General features: G+C 35.1%; 1 protein-coding gene across 3 annotated transcripts in view; it reads left to right on the top strand.

The window, feature by feature from the left end:
* The window catches only part of NIPBL (NIPBL cohesin loading factor), a 162,660-nt gene that overhangs the window by 119,770 nt on the left and 24,533 nt on the right, over nucleotides 1–18,357 (top strand). For all 3 annotated transcript variants that reach the window (XM_076362758.1, XM_076362759.1, XM_076362760.1), the window contains 13 exons: nucleotides 1,682–1,879; nucleotides 2,055–2,126; nucleotides 2,212–2,301; nucleotides 3,517–3,620; nucleotides 5,212–5,298; nucleotides 7,545–7,776; nucleotides 8,469–8,620; nucleotides 9,336–9,416; nucleotides 10,482–10,582; nucleotides 12,454–12,592; nucleotides 12,820–12,902; nucleotides 13,950–14,082; nucleotides 15,002–15,145. In XM_076362758.1, the coding sequence (XP_076218873.1) occupies nucleotides 1,682–1,879; nucleotides 2,055–2,126; nucleotides 2,212–2,301; nucleotides 3,517–3,620; nucleotides 5,212–5,298; nucleotides 7,545–7,776; nucleotides 8,469–8,620; nucleotides 9,336–9,416; nucleotides 10,482–10,582; nucleotides 12,454–12,592; nucleotides 12,820–12,902; nucleotides 13,950–14,082; nucleotides 15,002–15,145 (1,616 nt within the window). The remainder of the gene's footprint in view (nucleotides 1–1,681; nucleotides 1,880–2,054; nucleotides 2,127–2,211; nucleotides 2,302–3,516; nucleotides 3,621–5,211; nucleotides 5,299–7,544; nucleotides 7,777–8,468; nucleotides 8,621–9,335; nucleotides 9,417–10,481; nucleotides 10,583–12,453; nucleotides 12,593–12,819; nucleotides 12,903–13,949; nucleotides 14,083–15,001; nucleotides 15,146–18,357) is intronic.

The following is an 18,357-nucleotide window of genomic DNA, read 5'->3' on the forward strand; positions in this document are numbered from 1 at the left end:
GACGTCATCTGCCTCCACAAAAAACTGTCTCATGGGAGACAAAGAATCAGTTAAGATGTGTAAAGTCTTTTCCCATAAAACACTTACTTTCTTCTCCAGTACTCTCACTCCAGGTATCCAAGATGGCTCTCCATTTCTTCAATTGCAGTTAACTCTTGACCACTTTAGACAGTGTTAGTAGCTCAGGCATCATGAACATGACTGTACTGCCTCCAGAAGCAAGTCTGATCCAGAAGCAGTACAGCTCAAAGCCTGAACTGAGTTATTACCTTAAAGACACGGACCACCTCTGTACAGAAGTTTTGTACTACATTTTCAGAAGTGGGAGCCCTCTAGGGTGCAGTGCAGAGCATTACTATCGCCTCAGGTTTAATTTTTTTTAATTAATTCTGAGCCTGGGCTGACGATTGATTATATCCTGGTACATATACCAGGTGTGACTATATCCTGGTGTGTTTCCTATGCTTCTCCTATAAATTGGGGTTGTGGGAAGAACTTATCAGTTCAGTTCCAGTTCTGTATAAATGCTTGGAGCCATTTTGCTCAGAAACAACCCTATATACAGTCATACCTCTCTAAACTGCAGGAGACTTTGGTAGATGCACACAGATGTCAGGGCCGTTATATGCAGGTTCACAAGTATAAACTCTGCTAGTCTAGAATGTGATGTTTTGGAGCTGTTTTGATCTTCACAGCACAGTCTGTGTTAGATACCTCTTTGCTAGCCCAGTTATTCTGCTATATTAGATAATGGAGAGTTGGCTGATTTCATGGATGAAGCTACCTCCTCCTCCATATCCTTTTTCTATTACATCTTAGCACCCTCTCCCCTTCAAGAAACCCAAGACTTTCTTCGAAAATAACAGAGAACTCTCCATTCCGCTCCCCCACTTTATTTCCAGCAAATCTCCGTTTCTGTATAGAACGTTTATTGCAGTTTCTTCAAACATTCACTTCTGCTGGGCTTTTTGGTCCTGAATGAAAACTGGTTATAATAACCTTTTGTGGTACTGACTTGCTGTCTGGCCCGGAATTGTGACTCCAGTTTTCTACTTTACAATGAATTTCCTATAATATATATCAAGACAAAATTTTAGTTGCCTTGGCAAAACAGATTATCTTTAAGCAATGCCAAGTCTCATTGGAACTTGCTGTGTTAGATGGGCAAAGCAATCACTGAATTGAAATATGGACAACCAGTAATAGTCACAATTTAGATAACTGAAGAAATTATCTCAGTGTTCTCTTATGAAAGGATGAAACTTATTTTGATTTGTTCCACTTTCCTTACTTCACTTAAAAGGACAAATGCCCCATAAATTTGTATTTTTAAATGTTTTTTGGTATCTTTGCCAGTTTCAGGCATAGTTTTCACATAATTCAAAATAAATCGTTAGAATAATGCCATAACAGAATTTTATATAATAGTTTTAGAGTGTTCACTTGTTTTACAGAACAGCTATACAACAGTGTTTAACTTGCAAATCATAGAATCATTTAGGTTGGAAAAGACCTCTAAAACCATCAAGACCAACTGTAAACCTAACACTGCCAAGTGCACCACTAAACCATGTCCCTAAGTGTCACATCTACACATCTTTTAGGTGGTTAAAAATGTTTAATTTTGAGCTATTAAAAGTAGAATTTTTGTACTTATAATGAAAATGCATTTCATTTCTAGCTTCTCGTAAAAGACATAAAAAAGATAGAGATGAAGCTTGGGAGTATGAAGAACATGACAGAAGAAGTTCTGGTGACCATAGGAGAAGTGGTCATTATCATGAAGGAAGGAGGACTTCTGGTAGTGGCCGTTACCGTAACCGCAGTCCCGATGACTCTGATATGGATGATTATTCTCCTCCCCCTAGCCTCAGCGAGGGTAACTGATCATTTTAAAAGTTTAATTTTATTCCATAATACTAGTGCATTTTTAATGGGTAATTTTAAAATAAACATCTTTACATGCAGTATTGAATACAAGTGTAAGAAATGTAAATAACCCTTTATTTCATTTTTGAGAAAGTATTTGTTTCACTCTTTATTCTCTGAATTAGTGGCTAGAAAAATGAAGAAAAAAGAAAAACAAAAGAAGAGGAAAGCTTACGAACCTAAACTAACACCTGAAGGTAATTTTAGAAGATCTGTTTTCTACTGTTTGTATTTTCTGTGTTGTATATAAAATAATTATTTATAAATTTCTTTTTTCACCAGAAATGATGGATTCTTCAACTTTCAAAAGGTTTACTGCTTCAATAGAGAATATTTTGGAAAATTTGGAAGACATGGATTTTACAGCTTTTGGTAATATGTCAGAAATTTTCAAAATGCTTTAACCAATTAGAAACACAAGAAACACCAAAAACTTTGTATCTCAGTATTTTCGAACTTCCTTCTTGGTGATTTAATTGCCTGTGATACATGCTAGGGCATACTGCATTATATCGCTTCCACCTTGAGTGGTGGCCTTTACCTTTCCAATTTCACTTGCTGCAGGAGGAAGATCCTCCTTCCTCCTCCCTGCAGAATCCGAAAGGGGCATAAATCATAATATGACTAATAGTAGTCCCCTGGAATGGAAAGGATACCTCCTTGGGATGTCATTAGGGTGTTATCTTCTGACAAACATATCTTTGTAAATAACACTAACATAAGATGGTTCTCTTGCTAGTAATGTCTGAGGCACATAATTTTGCATCTGTTGTGGCCTTTGACCCAACAGATTGATTATTCAATTCAGGCAGCAGAGTCCTTATGCATTTATGGCTGAGGCACTGAATCACTGTATGCTCCTTATACGTCTCAGTTGAAAACCAGCCAGTGTAGCATAAGTGTCTGAGGAAGTAGTTTAGGTTAACCAAGGTGACTTTCTGTTGAAATAGGCAATAGACTATTTGTTAATTTTTTTCCTAACATCTTTGTCACAGGATTAGAACAAGGGGAGGAGCATAGTAAACAAATCACTACGGTTTTTAAAGCAATAGTGTATACAACCTTGGACCTAAAAGTGAAGTCATTGGTTCTTTCTCTGTCTGGTACCATCATGGGTTTTTTGTAAGGGTAAATATGATTAAGACACAGTGTGTCCCAAGGTACTTAATTTCATATGTGTTTTTCATCTATTGCCCTTCCCCAGATTTGAACTTTAGAATTAGGACTACCATCATTTAAGATTTGTTTTACTGAAATGAGGGTGATGACACAACAGCTGCAATAAGTGGGTTTTGCTACATTAAAAATTTTTTGCTTATGACTTTCAGAAATGGATGTCTCATGTTACACTGTTAAATGGTATTTCAGAACCAGCCATATTTAACAGGTAGTCGTTTTAACACGACCAAAAGTTGTCATCATCGGGTCTTCATTAGATGGACCTATTTGGAATTGGTAGATGCTAGATATTTGGAAAATCAGTTCTTTTTCTGCAGTTGGCTTTTTCATATTTGCTGTAAAATACTGATTTCCATGAAGTCTGATTAGAAATATGATTCTTAATTTTTTTTTTTTTTTTTTTAAAAGGCGATGATGATGAGATTCCACAGGAATTGCTACTGGGAAAACATCAGCTTAGTGAGTTGGGTAGTGAATCTGCAAAAATCAAGGCAATGGGCATTATGGACAAGGTACATCTTCATAGTCTTTAACTCTTTTTGAACATATAATTTTGATCAACATCCAAAACTTGTATATCCCCTGTAATAACATTCCACCCTCTTCAGGTGTGCATGTGACAGATACTGTGAACAGTTGTGCTTCTGCTGACTTAGCTGAAGTGCTTAAGAAGTTACCACATCTTAGCTGTTACTGTCTCTGAAGCTGAGACAGTTTTGTTGAATAGTCCTTCTCTGTGTCAATGCTGACTATATGCCAATATGTAATACCCATGCCTGAGCAGTAAAACCTAAAATAATTAATCTACTTTCACAAAAGCACGTCAACCTATAGGCTTTACTCCTTGCAGCTGGTGTTGAGCAACCATAGTAAATCAGAACCTGCTGGCAAAGTAAAAAAAATCCACTCTTTCTGATACATGCCATTAGTGCAATGTAAATGTATGATGTCCAGCCAGCATCACGCTGAATTGCCTGCTTCCTCCATCTGTCCAAAAAGGCCTCTCAAACTTAGAAGATTTAACACCCCAGGTGATAATAAGATTCACTTTCTGTAGACTGCATATTGTGGTTTCTTTGCCATACTCTTTCCGACTTCAGCTCAAGGGAGCTTTTTGTTGGTGCAAACTGTTGGTATGACACCTCTAGAAACAATGTTCTTGCTTTCCTTATCTTCCTGGAACTCTTGGCTTTGGGCAGTCTTATGTTAAACTCTTGCTCTGCCTGCTCATGACCACTTACTATGTTTATGAAGTGTCTGTGAAGCCACTTATTATAAAAGTCACTCTGAAGGGTCTTCTTTAGTCCAAAATTTAGATATTCTTCCTAGACTTTTCTTCAATATCCCTACCTTCCTTTGTAGCATGTTGTCAGCCTCAGTGTTTCTCTTTCCTGATAGTTCTCACCTTTAACCTCTGTTCCCTACTTTTCACGCATACATACATACATACATAAATTCAGAATTTTGTTGCTTCCAAAGGTGAGCGCCAATAGTACCTGGATGAGTGAAACTGGCTCTCCTCAAGTTTAGCATATTCTACAAACTATTTAATCATAATTCTGTAGAAGATCAGTAAGTGAGTTTGAGTTACTATTTTCAACATGCTAGTTCTTTAAGTTAAGACTAATATTAAGAATACATTTCCTTTTTACTAGCACTCAAGTATCAGGGAATTTTATTTCTGCTTGTTCATGGAATTTGGATTTTCTCCTAATAAAGCTCTATATGTTCAGTTAGAATTTGTGATTGATACTTGGATTTGGTAAATTTCTGTTTCTAGAAGCAAAAGTGTATAACTATACAACATTAATGACAGATATGCAATTTTAAATCTATTTCTATGGAATTTGCTGCTTGAAAATGCAGTTTGATTGCAATCTTAGAATATATTTCACCTCATTTAGTTATATTATCAGCATTCTCAATCGTGCAGTGTCGGAAACCACAGAAATCAAGATCTGATCCCTATCTCCAATTGCTTACAATTTTAAGTGTTTCAGATTATATAACAAGTTCTATCCTTCATCCTTGGACATTCTTTTCAGCAGTTTGGAAGCCTTTATGTTCCTGCAGTTATTTGATGTGTTTCTTTTCTTGTTTTAGCTCTCAACAGATAAAACAGTAAAAGTCCTGAATATTTTGGAGAAGAATATTCAAGATGGATCAAAACTTTCTACATTACTTAACCATGTGAGTTTCAAATTACATAATTTCACGACATTGTGTAGAATAGAGTTTTATTCACTTGAGTCCTATATTTAGTGATAGTTTCAAATACTGCGTATGTGTGTGAAAGGAATTTCTGATATAATATGTATGTGCCTGAGATTGCTAAATTTTAAGATTTGAAGTAAAATTCAATTGATGATATTTTTTCAGTACTAAACATGTTTTACTATAGTACTGATAACTAACAGATGTATTTGGAGCAACTGAGTTTTCTTCTGTTTCAATTTTAAATATTACAGTTCAATCCTGAAATGTTCATGGTAACTGGTGTAATTTGCACCATTGGACATTTCTTTGCTACTTTGCTACATGTCCATCAAATGACCCTTCCACAATGAAAGAAGTACTACAGCTTTCATGTAGAGTGTATTCTTCTCCTGAGCATTAAGAAAGGAGGAAGCGCTTTGTTTAGGTCTGTTCTTATGCTGCAAAGTTAAAGTTGTCAACGTAAACAAAATTAACAGGAAGTTTAAGATTTTAGGGGTTTTTTTCCTGATACACCTAAAACTACATGGGGATTTGGGGTTTTTATGTGGTTGATACATGATATTTCACATTTCATTTATTTCTACACTTTCTAGTCAAAACAATATTCTAGCAAGAATAGAGTTCTTGAGTTTTATGGAGAAAAACCCCTTGATCTGCAGAATTAGAGAGTAATTATTTATATTGGAAAGGAAGAATTTGAACTTGCAAATGAAAACCAGAGACACGTTATTTGTACCTAAATACTTTCATCTAGATAGTTTTTAGGGTTTTCAAATTTTCAATATATGGTTCTGAATGTCTTCAGCAATATGAAAAATAAGTGAAAAGAAGGTGTTGGTTTACCTGCTCTACTTCACTGTGATTAGGTCTTTATGCTAATGCTTTTAAAGTTATTTTTTTCTTTTAGCTTTTTGTAGTAAAACTCAAGATTATTAAGCAGTTAATGAAATTGTCCAATGATTGCAATTCAGAGACAAAGCTTTGATTAAAAACAGAAGCAATCTTTAGCCAAACAAGTTCTAGATTTTTCTTAAAACCTATTAAACATGATTCAAATCATTATGGCAAAGAAAGCCTCTGCTAAGGAGTCAGCTTACTTCTTTTGCAGTGCAGTGAAAATATCCTACCTCCATGTCAGGATGTTTTTCAGAGGCAGAGTGCACTTGCATGTTCTTTTTATTTCCAAGATTAATGAGCAAAAAAACCTGGAAAATATTTAAAACTACTTGGTTTTTTTTTAAGCCTCATTTGTGTAAGGATCAAATGACTTAAAGCCATTCTATGCAGGAAATTTACAGGGATCTCCCGATTTGCAGTTTTCTGTTGATTTGACAAATATATATATATCTCATATATATAATGTACTGTGATACTGGTTTAGATTCTCTTACCCCAAAGGGAAAAAGTTGATATGGTTTCACCAACCCCTTATTTTTACAAGGAAAGCCAACAGTGTTGAACTGTGGTGTCATACAGACAGGAAAGATGCTTTTTCTCTGTAGGCTATATCTGTACCAGGGAAGCTATGAAAAATTCTACTAGGTTTTGCTATAAATAATGTTATTACAATATTTAAGTAGTGTTGGGTAGTCATAATTAACCTCATGTATGTTTGGTTTTGTAACTTGTACAAACACAGAAATACAGAGATTCTGTACCCTGTGCTAAATCTAAATGGATATATTTGATAAGACATGTTTTAAACCCACTGATAATAGATGGGTTGGTCTATGAAGCAGTGAAAGCTGTGTACTTATGAGTTTCATGTGACTTGTAAGAGTCGTCTTGTGTAAGAATTCCCTCTAGTGGCAAAAATCAGACTGATCAAAGCAGCAACCGGTGTGCATAGTCCACTGAAGAAAACACTAGATGAATGAGTTTAGATTTTGCATAAGGTACCTCAGTCTTAAGTAGAGTATGTGGCAATCTTCCCTCATAGTGCTTCCCAATGATACACAGAAAGCTTCTTTGTGTTCTAGCAGAACAATACAGTGAGACTTCAAAGACTTGTAACTTAGGGAGACATATTACAAACATGTTGCTAGTAAAACAAACATGAGTTGATTTCTAAAACAAACTATTCTTGTATCAAACGGAAATACAACATTTTATACGCGTGTGTGCGTAAGTATATTAAGGTAATGTTATTATCTTTTACTTGGTAAGGATAAAAATTTGTTGTCTTGTTCACCCTATCCTGTTTTTCTTGACTGTTACAGAACAATGACACTGAAGATGAGGAGAGATTATGGAGAGATCTTATTATGGAAAGAGTGACAAAATCTGCTGATGCTTGTCTTACAGCTATCAATATTATGACATCACCAAATATGCCTAAAGCTGTATACATTGAGGATGTAATAGAAAGAGTTATTCAATACACAAAATTTCATTTGCAGAACACTCTTTATCCTCAGTATGATCCTGTGTATAGAGTGGATCCTCATGGTGGTTAGTATGCTAAGAAATTTTAAAAAATCTTTCCACATTAAAAAAATATCAAAACATAATCTACTGTATGATGATGCAAGTGATATGACTTTCTGGAATAAGATTTTTAGATGCAACTCTTACACTGATAGTTCTTCCATATCGCATACAGCATCCTGAACTAATGCTTTGTGTTAGTTTGAGGATGATGAAATGTAGAGTAAAAAACCAATGAATAAAATGTGTCCTCTGAATAACTTAGTCATACATCTTGGTTTACTGCAATAATGTCAATATAACCAAAGTATTTAGAAGTTTGTCTGAAGTTCAGCTTCTGTGTATAGTTATTATATGTAGGAATAAGTCATTTTATAGTCATAATCTCTGTGTATATAATGATTTATTTCAGTGAAAACTACTTAGCATTTAGTATTTTATTGTCACATGCATACCTTTAGATGCAGGTGTCCAACTTGAAGAACCTTTTTAAAAATCTTGGATCCAGAATTTAGAGCAATTATGAAAAATTAGTATCATGTGAAATTCTTGCTTTCCAGCTGATGCTACTAAATAGTTTTTCTTCTGTAAGCAATTGCTTTTACAAAGCTGTAGTCATGCAGTTGTTTTGGGGACACTTTTTGAGGAAGATCATCTCTCTAATATTTGATGTGGAAACATTGAAAAAATTAATGAAGATATTTTTTATTTTCTAGGTGGTGTTTTAAGTTCAAAAGCAAAACGTGCCAAGTGTTCCACCCACAAGCAAAGAGTTATAGTGATGTTGTATAACAAAGTTTGTGACATTGTCAGCAGCTTGTCAGAGTTGCTAGAGATACAGCTTCTTACTGATACGACTATTCTTCAGGTAAGTTTTATCAAAAGAACTTCTGTCTGAGAATGTTTGTTTTTCTTTTCCCAGAAAGAATGTAAAGTATGATTGTCACAGTGACATGAAGTATGAAATCAGTACAAACTTTTGAATTACTAACATCAGAGTGACTGGTTTGTTGTGTGGTAGGTAATCATAGAATCATTAAGTTGGAAAAGACCTCTAAGGTCATCGAATCCAACCGTCAACCCAACATCACCATGCCCACTAAACCATGTCCCTAAGCACCTCATCTACACGTCTTTCAAATATCTCCAGGGATGGGGACTCAACCACCTCCCTGGGCAGCCTCTTCCAATGTTTAACCACTCTTTCAGTAAAGAAATTTTTCCTCACATCCAATCTAAACCTCCCCTGGCGCAACTTGAGGCCATTTCCTCTCATCCTATGGCTAGTTACTTGGGAGAAGAGACCGACACCCACCTCGCTACAACCTCCTTTCAGGTAGTTGTAGAGAGCGATGAGGTCTCCCCTCAGCCTCCTCTTCTCCAGGCTAAACAACCCCGGTTCCCTCAGCCGCTCCTCATAGGACTTGTTCTCTAATATCCTTTGATAACTGTATTTGCAAATAATACGAAGTAATACATCTTGTTGAATACCTTACCTGCTGAATGATTAACCTACTTGTGAAACTGCATAAATATCAGTTTGTTAGTCAAATATACTTACAATAATTTCTTTCCATTGATAGGTATCGTCTATGGGAATAACACCTTTCTTTGTAGAAAATGTCAGTGAACTACAGTTATGTGCCATCAAATTAGTGACTGCAGTAAGTACTTTTTAATTTGCAGTTTCATGTTCCTGTATGAGAGTTATTAGGGCATTTACACGGGCTGTATTTTCTCTCTGGTAGAGAATTGGAGTTTAGAACTAATTTTATTCTTGCATGTTTTTACAGTTTGGTATCATAATCTATGAACAGTATTAAATCTACCTGAGCTGCCCTTATTCGCAAAGTACTCTATAGGAAGAAATATCCTGCTTAAGCAAGGAACTTCTTAATTTTGGTTATGTCATTTAAAGTGTAAACACAAATCCCTTTCTCTTACCTGTCCTTTCTTGTCCTAAGAAATCTTAGCAATGTGGTTTTCCTTATTTCCTATGTTAAGATTTGAATTTATGCAATGGAATAAGGTATAGAACGAGTAGGATACTTCCATGTAATGCAATAAATTCTTTTCTTCCAAAGAGGTGGCTATGTGAAAAATTCACAGGGCAGATAAAATATTATTTCAGGAAAAATGCAGCACAACACAGATGTGCTTGTTCAAGTGGGAGTTTTTCATCTTTGAAAGGATGATATACTCCAGTATTCTGCCTAAACAAAAGGAGAGGCAAACAGTTCTGACCCTGTAAATTGAAAGAATATGTCATGCCAGGTAAACTTTAAAGCTTCGGATAGGAAGTAAAACTGGTTTCCCAAATGTGCTCTACAACCATACATGTGTTCCTGTAATTTATGTTACCACAGAGTTTTGCTCTGTACTGGAGTCTGAAAGCTTAGTGTTACACTGTTTGATTTTCCTATACAGTGTATTCTACCATTGACAGAAATTTTTAAAACATAAGGTATTTTTAAGAGCTATTACACATTTATATTATTTGAAGATTTTTAAAAATCTATATTTGAAAAAGTTTTTATGTATTTTATAAAGAAATGCTTGCTTAGAAAAAACAAAGTAATGCATTAAAAACGAGGTATGCATTAATTATAATTTATTTAAGTGTCATTTAAGGTGTATGTTTTTATGTAAATTTTTTAACAATATATTTAACAAGTGATATTTTACGTAACAATAAATAATTTTCTGACAATCCTGTAACTGTTAAATAGGTGTTCTCCAGGTATGAAAAACATAGACAGTTAATACTAGAAGAAATTTTCACTTCCCTGGCCAGACTACCAACTAGCAAGAGGAGTTTGAGAAACTTCAGGTAATTTCTGACATAGATGAATAACTTGTAGACAGTAGCATTTACAGTTTTGTAGATGTAGGATTTTAGGCTTCAGTATTAACTACTTCTTTAAAAATCTGCAACTCCCCAAGCTGCACTTTATTAGAGGTTGATACTTCAAAACCATGAGAGCAGAATTGCCTGACAAATGTCTTGTAATAATCAGTTTGTTATGCCATCATGTTTGTGCCTGCTTACGAAAATAATTGAAATATCTTATTATTTGGCTCACTAAGGATGTAAATTAGTGTAATGTTAGTGTTCATTCAGAGGGTTTTTTTGTTGGAAAATTCTTTGGTTCTGTTTGTATGGAGTTACATAATTTCTTCATTGCTAAAGCTTAATAGGAAAATTGTGGCTGAATTTCTTTGAGGACACACTCAGAGCACTCTTTCCAGGAAGGAAATCAATCTAATATCCCTTTGAATGAGTTTCATTTAGGAACTACTTTGTTCACTTTAACTGTCTTTTAAGCACTTTAGCTGGATTTCAGTGCATCTTCAGAATAATAGTATAGGTTCAGGTTCAATCTGAGAAGGAATCTGACCTGAACTGGATTTCAGTTAAAATTGAGGTTGGGACACTTTAAATGATTCTGAAACATTTGTTGTTGGTGTTGATTTTGTTCCTTGCTTGCATACATCTTGCCCCCAGAGACAGACAAATTGTCAGTTAAATATTTTGTCCAATCCAGGGTGGATGAACAGGAAATAACTAGGAAAAGAAATACACTGAAACTTTGAAGTTGAATTCAGCGACCCTAATGTTAACATAAGTGCTTGTTCCTAGTATTTCCTATTGTTTTGGTTATAGACATCAGAGAGATCTAGCAAATAGGAAGGTGGTAGGAATAGGAGCGTAAATGGTAGATACACTCTTCTGATTAGGACCTGTACCAGAAGGAAGTCACTATCTCAAGGCCACGATGACTGCACTGTTTATCTGTAGAGTCCTAACGCTGGTCTGTTAAAGGGCATTCTCTAACTGTGGCTACAGTCATGAAGGGTAAGCTTACACAAAATTTGATATGAAAAGTTTTTCTCTCTGAAAGTGGTCAAAGATAATTTCATAAAGATAATAATTACAATCTATTTTGTGCCCAGTTAGTATTTTGATAATTTGGGGAGAATGATGTCAGGGATTATCACCTTTTCATATTGCTAAGGGTAGCAATAGGGGGTGTTGATGTATGTATGGGTAGTAAACACCATACTATTTCTCAGGTTATATCATGGGAGAAACATGGAGTGTATTCATACTGGTCTTACCAACTGAGACACACTTAAGGCACACTTAAAGACACTTGCATGCTGAAGTTCATAGTCTGTTATGCTACCTCAGATTACCATAGGTGTAACTCTTGTAGAAGTCAGTCCAGGTCATGGTCACTGTTTTCTGTTGTTTCAAAGTCTTGCACATTTCACATACATTAAATAATATATAAGTAATTAATTATTAGGGCAACAGTTTGGTGTATTTTTTTTGTGTTGTGTTGGAAATGGATATGGTATTATAAATAATAAGCCTATTAGTAAGTGCCTTAGCATGTAGGTGTTTGACTTATTAAATATTCATGTAGATTTTTTTGGCTGTTGAACTTCACAGATACTCTGCTAGCCCATCTGTGGGCTGTTTCAGTTCATCTCTTCTGCCTGAGAATAATACTTACTGTTTTTGTTAGACCAAATCTTAGACTGCATAAGAGAGAAACAAATGACTGGATAAATGTCTAGAACACAGATTTCTAGCTGTGGTAATAATTTTAGAATTTATTTAGGACCAAAAGGTTTTGGTTTGTTTTGTCTTTTTTGTTTAGTTTTAGTGTTAATGCTGTCTTTTCTTATTAACAGGTTAAACAGCAGTGACACTGATGGAGAGCCCATGTATATTCAGATGGTAACGGCACTAGTTCTGCAGCTTATTCAGTGTGTGGTGCACTTACCATCAGCAGAAAAAGATTCTAATTCAGAGGAGGAATCAAACAAGAAAGTAAGATATTTTTAAAAAGCCATAATTTTTTTTTGTATGCAGGAATGACTTTGTGTGTTTGTAGGTATAATATTTTATTATGGTGCTCAAACATTGTAATTTGTGGTGCAATCAAACATTGTAATTTTATGTCTGCTGTAATTATTTGATGCATGAGGAATACTGATCTGGAAATCACATTTCTGTGTATGCTAAAATAATAGACAAATATATCTTGTTATTTTTAGGTGGATCAAGATGTGCTTATTACTAACTCATATGAAACAGCCATGAGAACAGCACAAAACTTCCTTTCTATTTTCCTTAAGAAGTAAGTACTGTTGCGTTCTTTAGCGTATTGGTGAAACCAACTCCAAATAAATTCTGTCATACCTTAAGACAAACCTAACCACTTCGCAATGCTAAATACCTACTCATAAAGTTATTTATAACAATATACTTTATAGATCCCTAAGAGACATATCCATCTGGACAAAAATTTTTATGGAACAGAAATTCTGCAGAAAGTTCTTTATACATTTAAGAACCTGTTTGATAGTTCATGTAGGATGCTTTTATTAGGGGTCTGTTACTCATCTGAAGCTGGAAGAGAAGGCCAAGTAAATATTTAAACGGTAAAACCATATTCATTCAGTCATCAGAATGACAAAGATATAAAAAACCTAAAAATTACTTTCATTTAGCTAAAGTTAGGAATATCAATAGCTCAACAGGGGAAAAAAATATAGTATACCTGAATAACCAAAGGATTTCTAAGAATAAGTCCTGAGGTTTATTATTCGTGTTAATTTCTACGCTTAAGCTGAAAGGCTATTTAATAGCCATCTAGCAATCTCTCTGCATGCTTCTGGTATCATTAAAGTTAGGGATGCCACATATAAGTGAAACACTATCAGGTAGGTTATCTTTTGATTTTTTTACATTCTGATTTTAACCTTTGTGGAGCATAATACTGAGACATCTTATCACTGTCAGATAAATCAGACCAAGCTTAAGGAATATAGACGCAACACCTCCTAAATACCCCACTCCAGCTTGAGCTTTACAATTTTACCTACTTTGTCCATCCAAGTTAATGCAGATTTTGACTTAAAGCAATAAATAAAAAAATCTTAGGAACGAAATTCTACTATCGTGGATTAGCTGCTTTACTTGCAGTGTGACTTGGAATGGTAACTGTTTAAACTATTTCTCCATAAATGAATAAAACAATCTTTCTGCTAATATTTCAGATATTTCTTTTAGAATTGCATAAAACTGTTTTTCTGATTAAACATAGGATTACTTCCATTTATGTCAGAAGAAAAGCTTAAATGGCTCTTAAATTTACTTACAAAATGCATTTTCTTTTAAACAGGTGTGGCAGTAAACAAGGGGAAGAAGATTACAGGCCACTGTTTGAGAACTTCATTCAAGATCTTCTTTCCACAGTCAATAAACCAGAATGGCCAGCTGCAGAGTTGCTACTTAGCTTATTAGGAAGGCTATTGGTAAGGGATTCTTATTTTTAACTAATAGATTAATTTATTTCTTATTACAATGAAGACTTGTTCATTTCAGCTGAAACTACTAGAGGAATGCTTTCTGATTGTTGACACACATGCAGCATTTAAGGATTTTCTTACTTGTATCACTACTATGTAATACATAGATAATAAAATTTGGGTTAGAGGATCATTGATATGGAACTTGTTAAAGATTATATGTATACAGTTTCTCATGGAAGTCCACTTCCACTATTCCATGACATTTTCAACATGAAAAAATGCCATTGTATAGCATCTAATAAGTGTAGATACTCATTTGGAGTAAATTCAGACTAATAGCTGTAACTATTCGTGTTAAATATCTTCTTTGGACTATTCCTTTAGCGTGGAACCTGAAAACAATTAAGTGGTTTATTTTTTTACCAAAAATAGCATTTACTTATATTTTACAGAACGTCAATGTTTTTGTTGACATGTTTTTTGAGAGTTGTTCTTCAGTATTACAACGTAATTAACACAGGAATTTGAGCTGTTTCTTGGAAAAATATTTTATGGTCCTGTTCCTGGTAGAATGTAGCTTTCTTTATACTTGTGTGAATAATGAGGAAGTTGCATTGTGATGCTTAAGATCTATGCTATTGCAAAGGATATCTGCTGTACTAGTTGTCCTGTTTATTTTATGAAAATATATATTTTTAAAAACTCTAACAGGCGTATTTGGGGAGGGAGAGAGAGACCCAATAAAGGAAGAAACATTAATGTAAAGTAAGTAGCGTATCTGTGATGTAATAGTAAATTACATAATTTTATGCAGCATGGAAGTTAGGTGGAATTTTTAATAAGGTCAAGCAATCTCTTGTGAGAAGAATCTCAGTTGCATAAATAAATACTTGTTTTTAACAGTTTATTCTGTTTTTCTTAGGTTCATCAGTTCAGTAACAAATCTACAGAAATGGCATTAAGAGTTGCATCACTTGACTATCTTGGAACTGTAGCTGCAAGACTGAGGAAAGATGCAGTCACTAGCAAAATGGATCAAGGATCTATAGCCAGAATCCTCAAACAGGTGTGTGAGAGATCCTGTGCCAGTGGATTGAGATGTATCCATTCAAATACTTGGAAATTTTAAAGATGTTTGAAAAATTGTCATTGTGGAGAATCAGTCTTCATTGTTCAGATTTCTGAATCAAATATACTCGATTTATAAGTATCACATTTGCTAGCTCATGTCTTCCTTGCACCATCTCTGTAGTGATCATATGAAGTGATTAATTACAGTGGTTAAGCCAGTTTTCTTGTTACAATATAGAGGAAATAATGGAGCAACAGTTGGATTCTATCTTAAGAGGCCTTAAAAATATGTATGTATGTGCATTTGCTATCACAAAGTGGTAATAACTGAGCTTCTGGCACTGATATACAGGCTTTATAGAGTTAAACTGTTAGGCCTGTAAGGTTAGTTTTTATGTGATGTAGCTGGTATTGGTCTCTCTCTCTTTTTTTTTTTTTTTTTTTTTTTTTTTTAACTGGACTTGCATCTCTTTCATTAGAGAGTGCATATTTGCATTTCTGCTAATGCGGCTCCAAATCTGCAAGGGTGGCAACACTTATCGGAGCAATGTATGCATTTGGGCTCTATACAGTATGTAGTATGATGAGAAAATCTCAGATCTGATGTGTCCTTTATAAAAATGCAGACTTGCACATTTCTTAGGGACACTATGCATTTCTTTCTGAACTACTAACTGTTCTCAGCCTGATCTAAAGTTGAGTAGTCATATCAAGCTCATTTCCCTTTCAGTTACCTGAAAAGACTACAGATCTATTACATGTACTTTATAAAGACTGTTACAGATTTGTGTTGAAGGAAAAACTTCTGCACTTTACAGGTATTCAAATAAAGGATCAAAATTAATCTACTCCTTTATGAGGCTGATCCTTCCCATAACTTTTGTCGATGAGAATATTCTACAACATATAGCGTCAAGTCTTTATGTCTGTGGCTTAATATAATTTATACTTCTATGTGCTAAGAGGTTATAATTCTCCTCTGTTGGCAGCGATTCTGACAATTCTACATTAGACTTTGTAGGGAAATACTTCAGAAGAATCCTTTTTTTTTTTTTTTCCTTATCTCCAGAAGTTATAATAGTATTGAAAGATATTCTAAAAAGATATATACCCGAGCGGTGACCTGAATTTTTCTATTTGTTTTGGGGTTTTTACAGAATCAGGCAGTAACTAGGCATTGGTATCTGCAGAAAATAAAATTTCTGTGGGCAACTGAGTGCTAAAAGCATTTTTTTCAGTTACTCAGGAAGCTTGACATCAGTGATGGTAGGCAGTACCATCCGTGCATTGTCGAAGGTGTGTACTATATAGTACCGTCAGTCAGGGTGGACAGTGTGTTGTTTATAAATTATTTGTAACATAAGGACAAATAAATACTTGGAAATGTATACTGGAAATAAACAGCTTCACTTTGCTGTTCAAATGGCAAGAAAATAAGAAGAGGCATTCATAGACATACTCAGCTGTCATCATCAGAAACTTAAATTATTACTTCCATTCAGAAATTAACTTACACCTCTACAGAGTTTTCTTTCGTGCTGAATTGAATACTTAGACTCTGTTAGATATTTCCTTTTACACTCTGATATCATTACCAGGATATTCCCCAATGATTGAGGAATGCTTATAACTTTCTCTACTGTGGTTTGGACCGATGACCCATAGATTAGATTTAGGAGAAAATCTATTCTGTTTTGATATTTTTAAACAGTAGGTTGTTGGTTTTTTTTTTTTTAGAAATCTGTTATGGATTGTCAAGTTGATTTGAACACTTGTGCATGCTTTACAATAGTTTATCTCTTGATACACTGATGTTCTGGAGTTGTAACTGTACCTTTCTCCACTTGCTGATCTTTGCAAGCTATATTATGTACTGTATTTGTGACAAGAGTCTCAATCTGTGCTGTTCATACAGAAGTTAAGATGGTTATAAGTTACGAGTTTTATTGCTGAAGAAGTAAAATGTTTTATAGCTGGAGAATTTTAAGCCAGAAATTATTCTTCTACTTCTGTTGTCAATATTGAATATGATTTGTTGTGGGCTTCACAGTTTGTCTTTGTTTGTTCTGGGTTTTTTAGTTGTTTGAAAATAGTTAGGCAGTTAAGGTTCATCAAGCAACCCTTTTATTCAGCCAGTTATCCACAGAATTTAACATTCATTGAAGGCCAGAATTTTGAATCACAATGTGCACATATATTAGGGTGCCAAATATATATATAAACCTCTATTAGTATTATGTGCATTGTAGACATATTTTGAACTCTTGAACTCATTCGTTTTGGGGGAAAAAAAATCCTGTTGTCTGCTGTAACATTAGCAACTGGAAGGACCTGCATATTTCAGTATAAAGCTAAGGAAAAAAGGATGGTTTCTGGGTTTGGTTTTATGCTGTCTTGTAGATGTTGAGAAAGTTAGTTCATTGATACTGATTTATTCTCTATAACCTGTATATGGGGAGAAGTACATTGTCTCGTGGTCATATACAAGATCGTTGTTTGATTTACATAGGCTAGAACTATTTAAGAGATCAGGATATACATAGAATCACAGAATCAATGAATGATTTGGTTTGGACGGGACCTTTAAAGGTCATCTAGTCCAGCCCCCCTGCAATGACATTTTCAACTAGATAAGGTTGCTCAGAGCCCTGTCCGACCTGACCTTGAACGTTTCCAGGGATGGGGCATCCACCACCTCTCTGGGCAACCTGTGACAGTCTTTCACCACCCTCAGCATAAAAAATTTCTTCCTCATATCTAGTCTAAATCTACCCCCTTTTAGTTTAAAACCATTACCCCCTGTCCTATCACAACAGGCCCTACTAAAAAGTCTGTCCCCATCTTTCTTATAAGCCCCTTTAAGTACTGAAAGGCTACAATAAGGTCTTCCCAAAGCCTTCTCTTCTCCAGGCTGAACAACCCCAACTCTCTCAGCCTCTCCTCATAGGAGAGGTGTTCCAGCCCTCTGATCATCTTCGTGGCCCTCCTCTGGACCCACTCCAACAGGTCCATGTCTGTCCTGTGCTGCGGACTCCAGAGCTGGACGCAGTACTCCAGGTGGGGTCTCACCAGAGCAGAGTAGAGGGGCAGAATCACCTCCCTCGACCTGCTGGCCACGCTTCTTTGGATGCAGCCCAGGATACGATTGGCCTTCTGGGCTGCGAGCACCCATTGCTGGCTCATGTCCATCTTTTCATCCACCAGTAC

This window comes from Aptenodytes patagonicus, chromosome Z, assembly GCF_965638725.1.
Source record: "Aptenodytes patagonicus chromosome Z, bAptPat1.pri.cur, whole genome shotgun sequence".
NCBI lineage: Eukaryota > Metazoa > Chordata > Aves > Sphenisciformes > Spheniscidae > Aptenodytes > Aptenodytes patagonicus.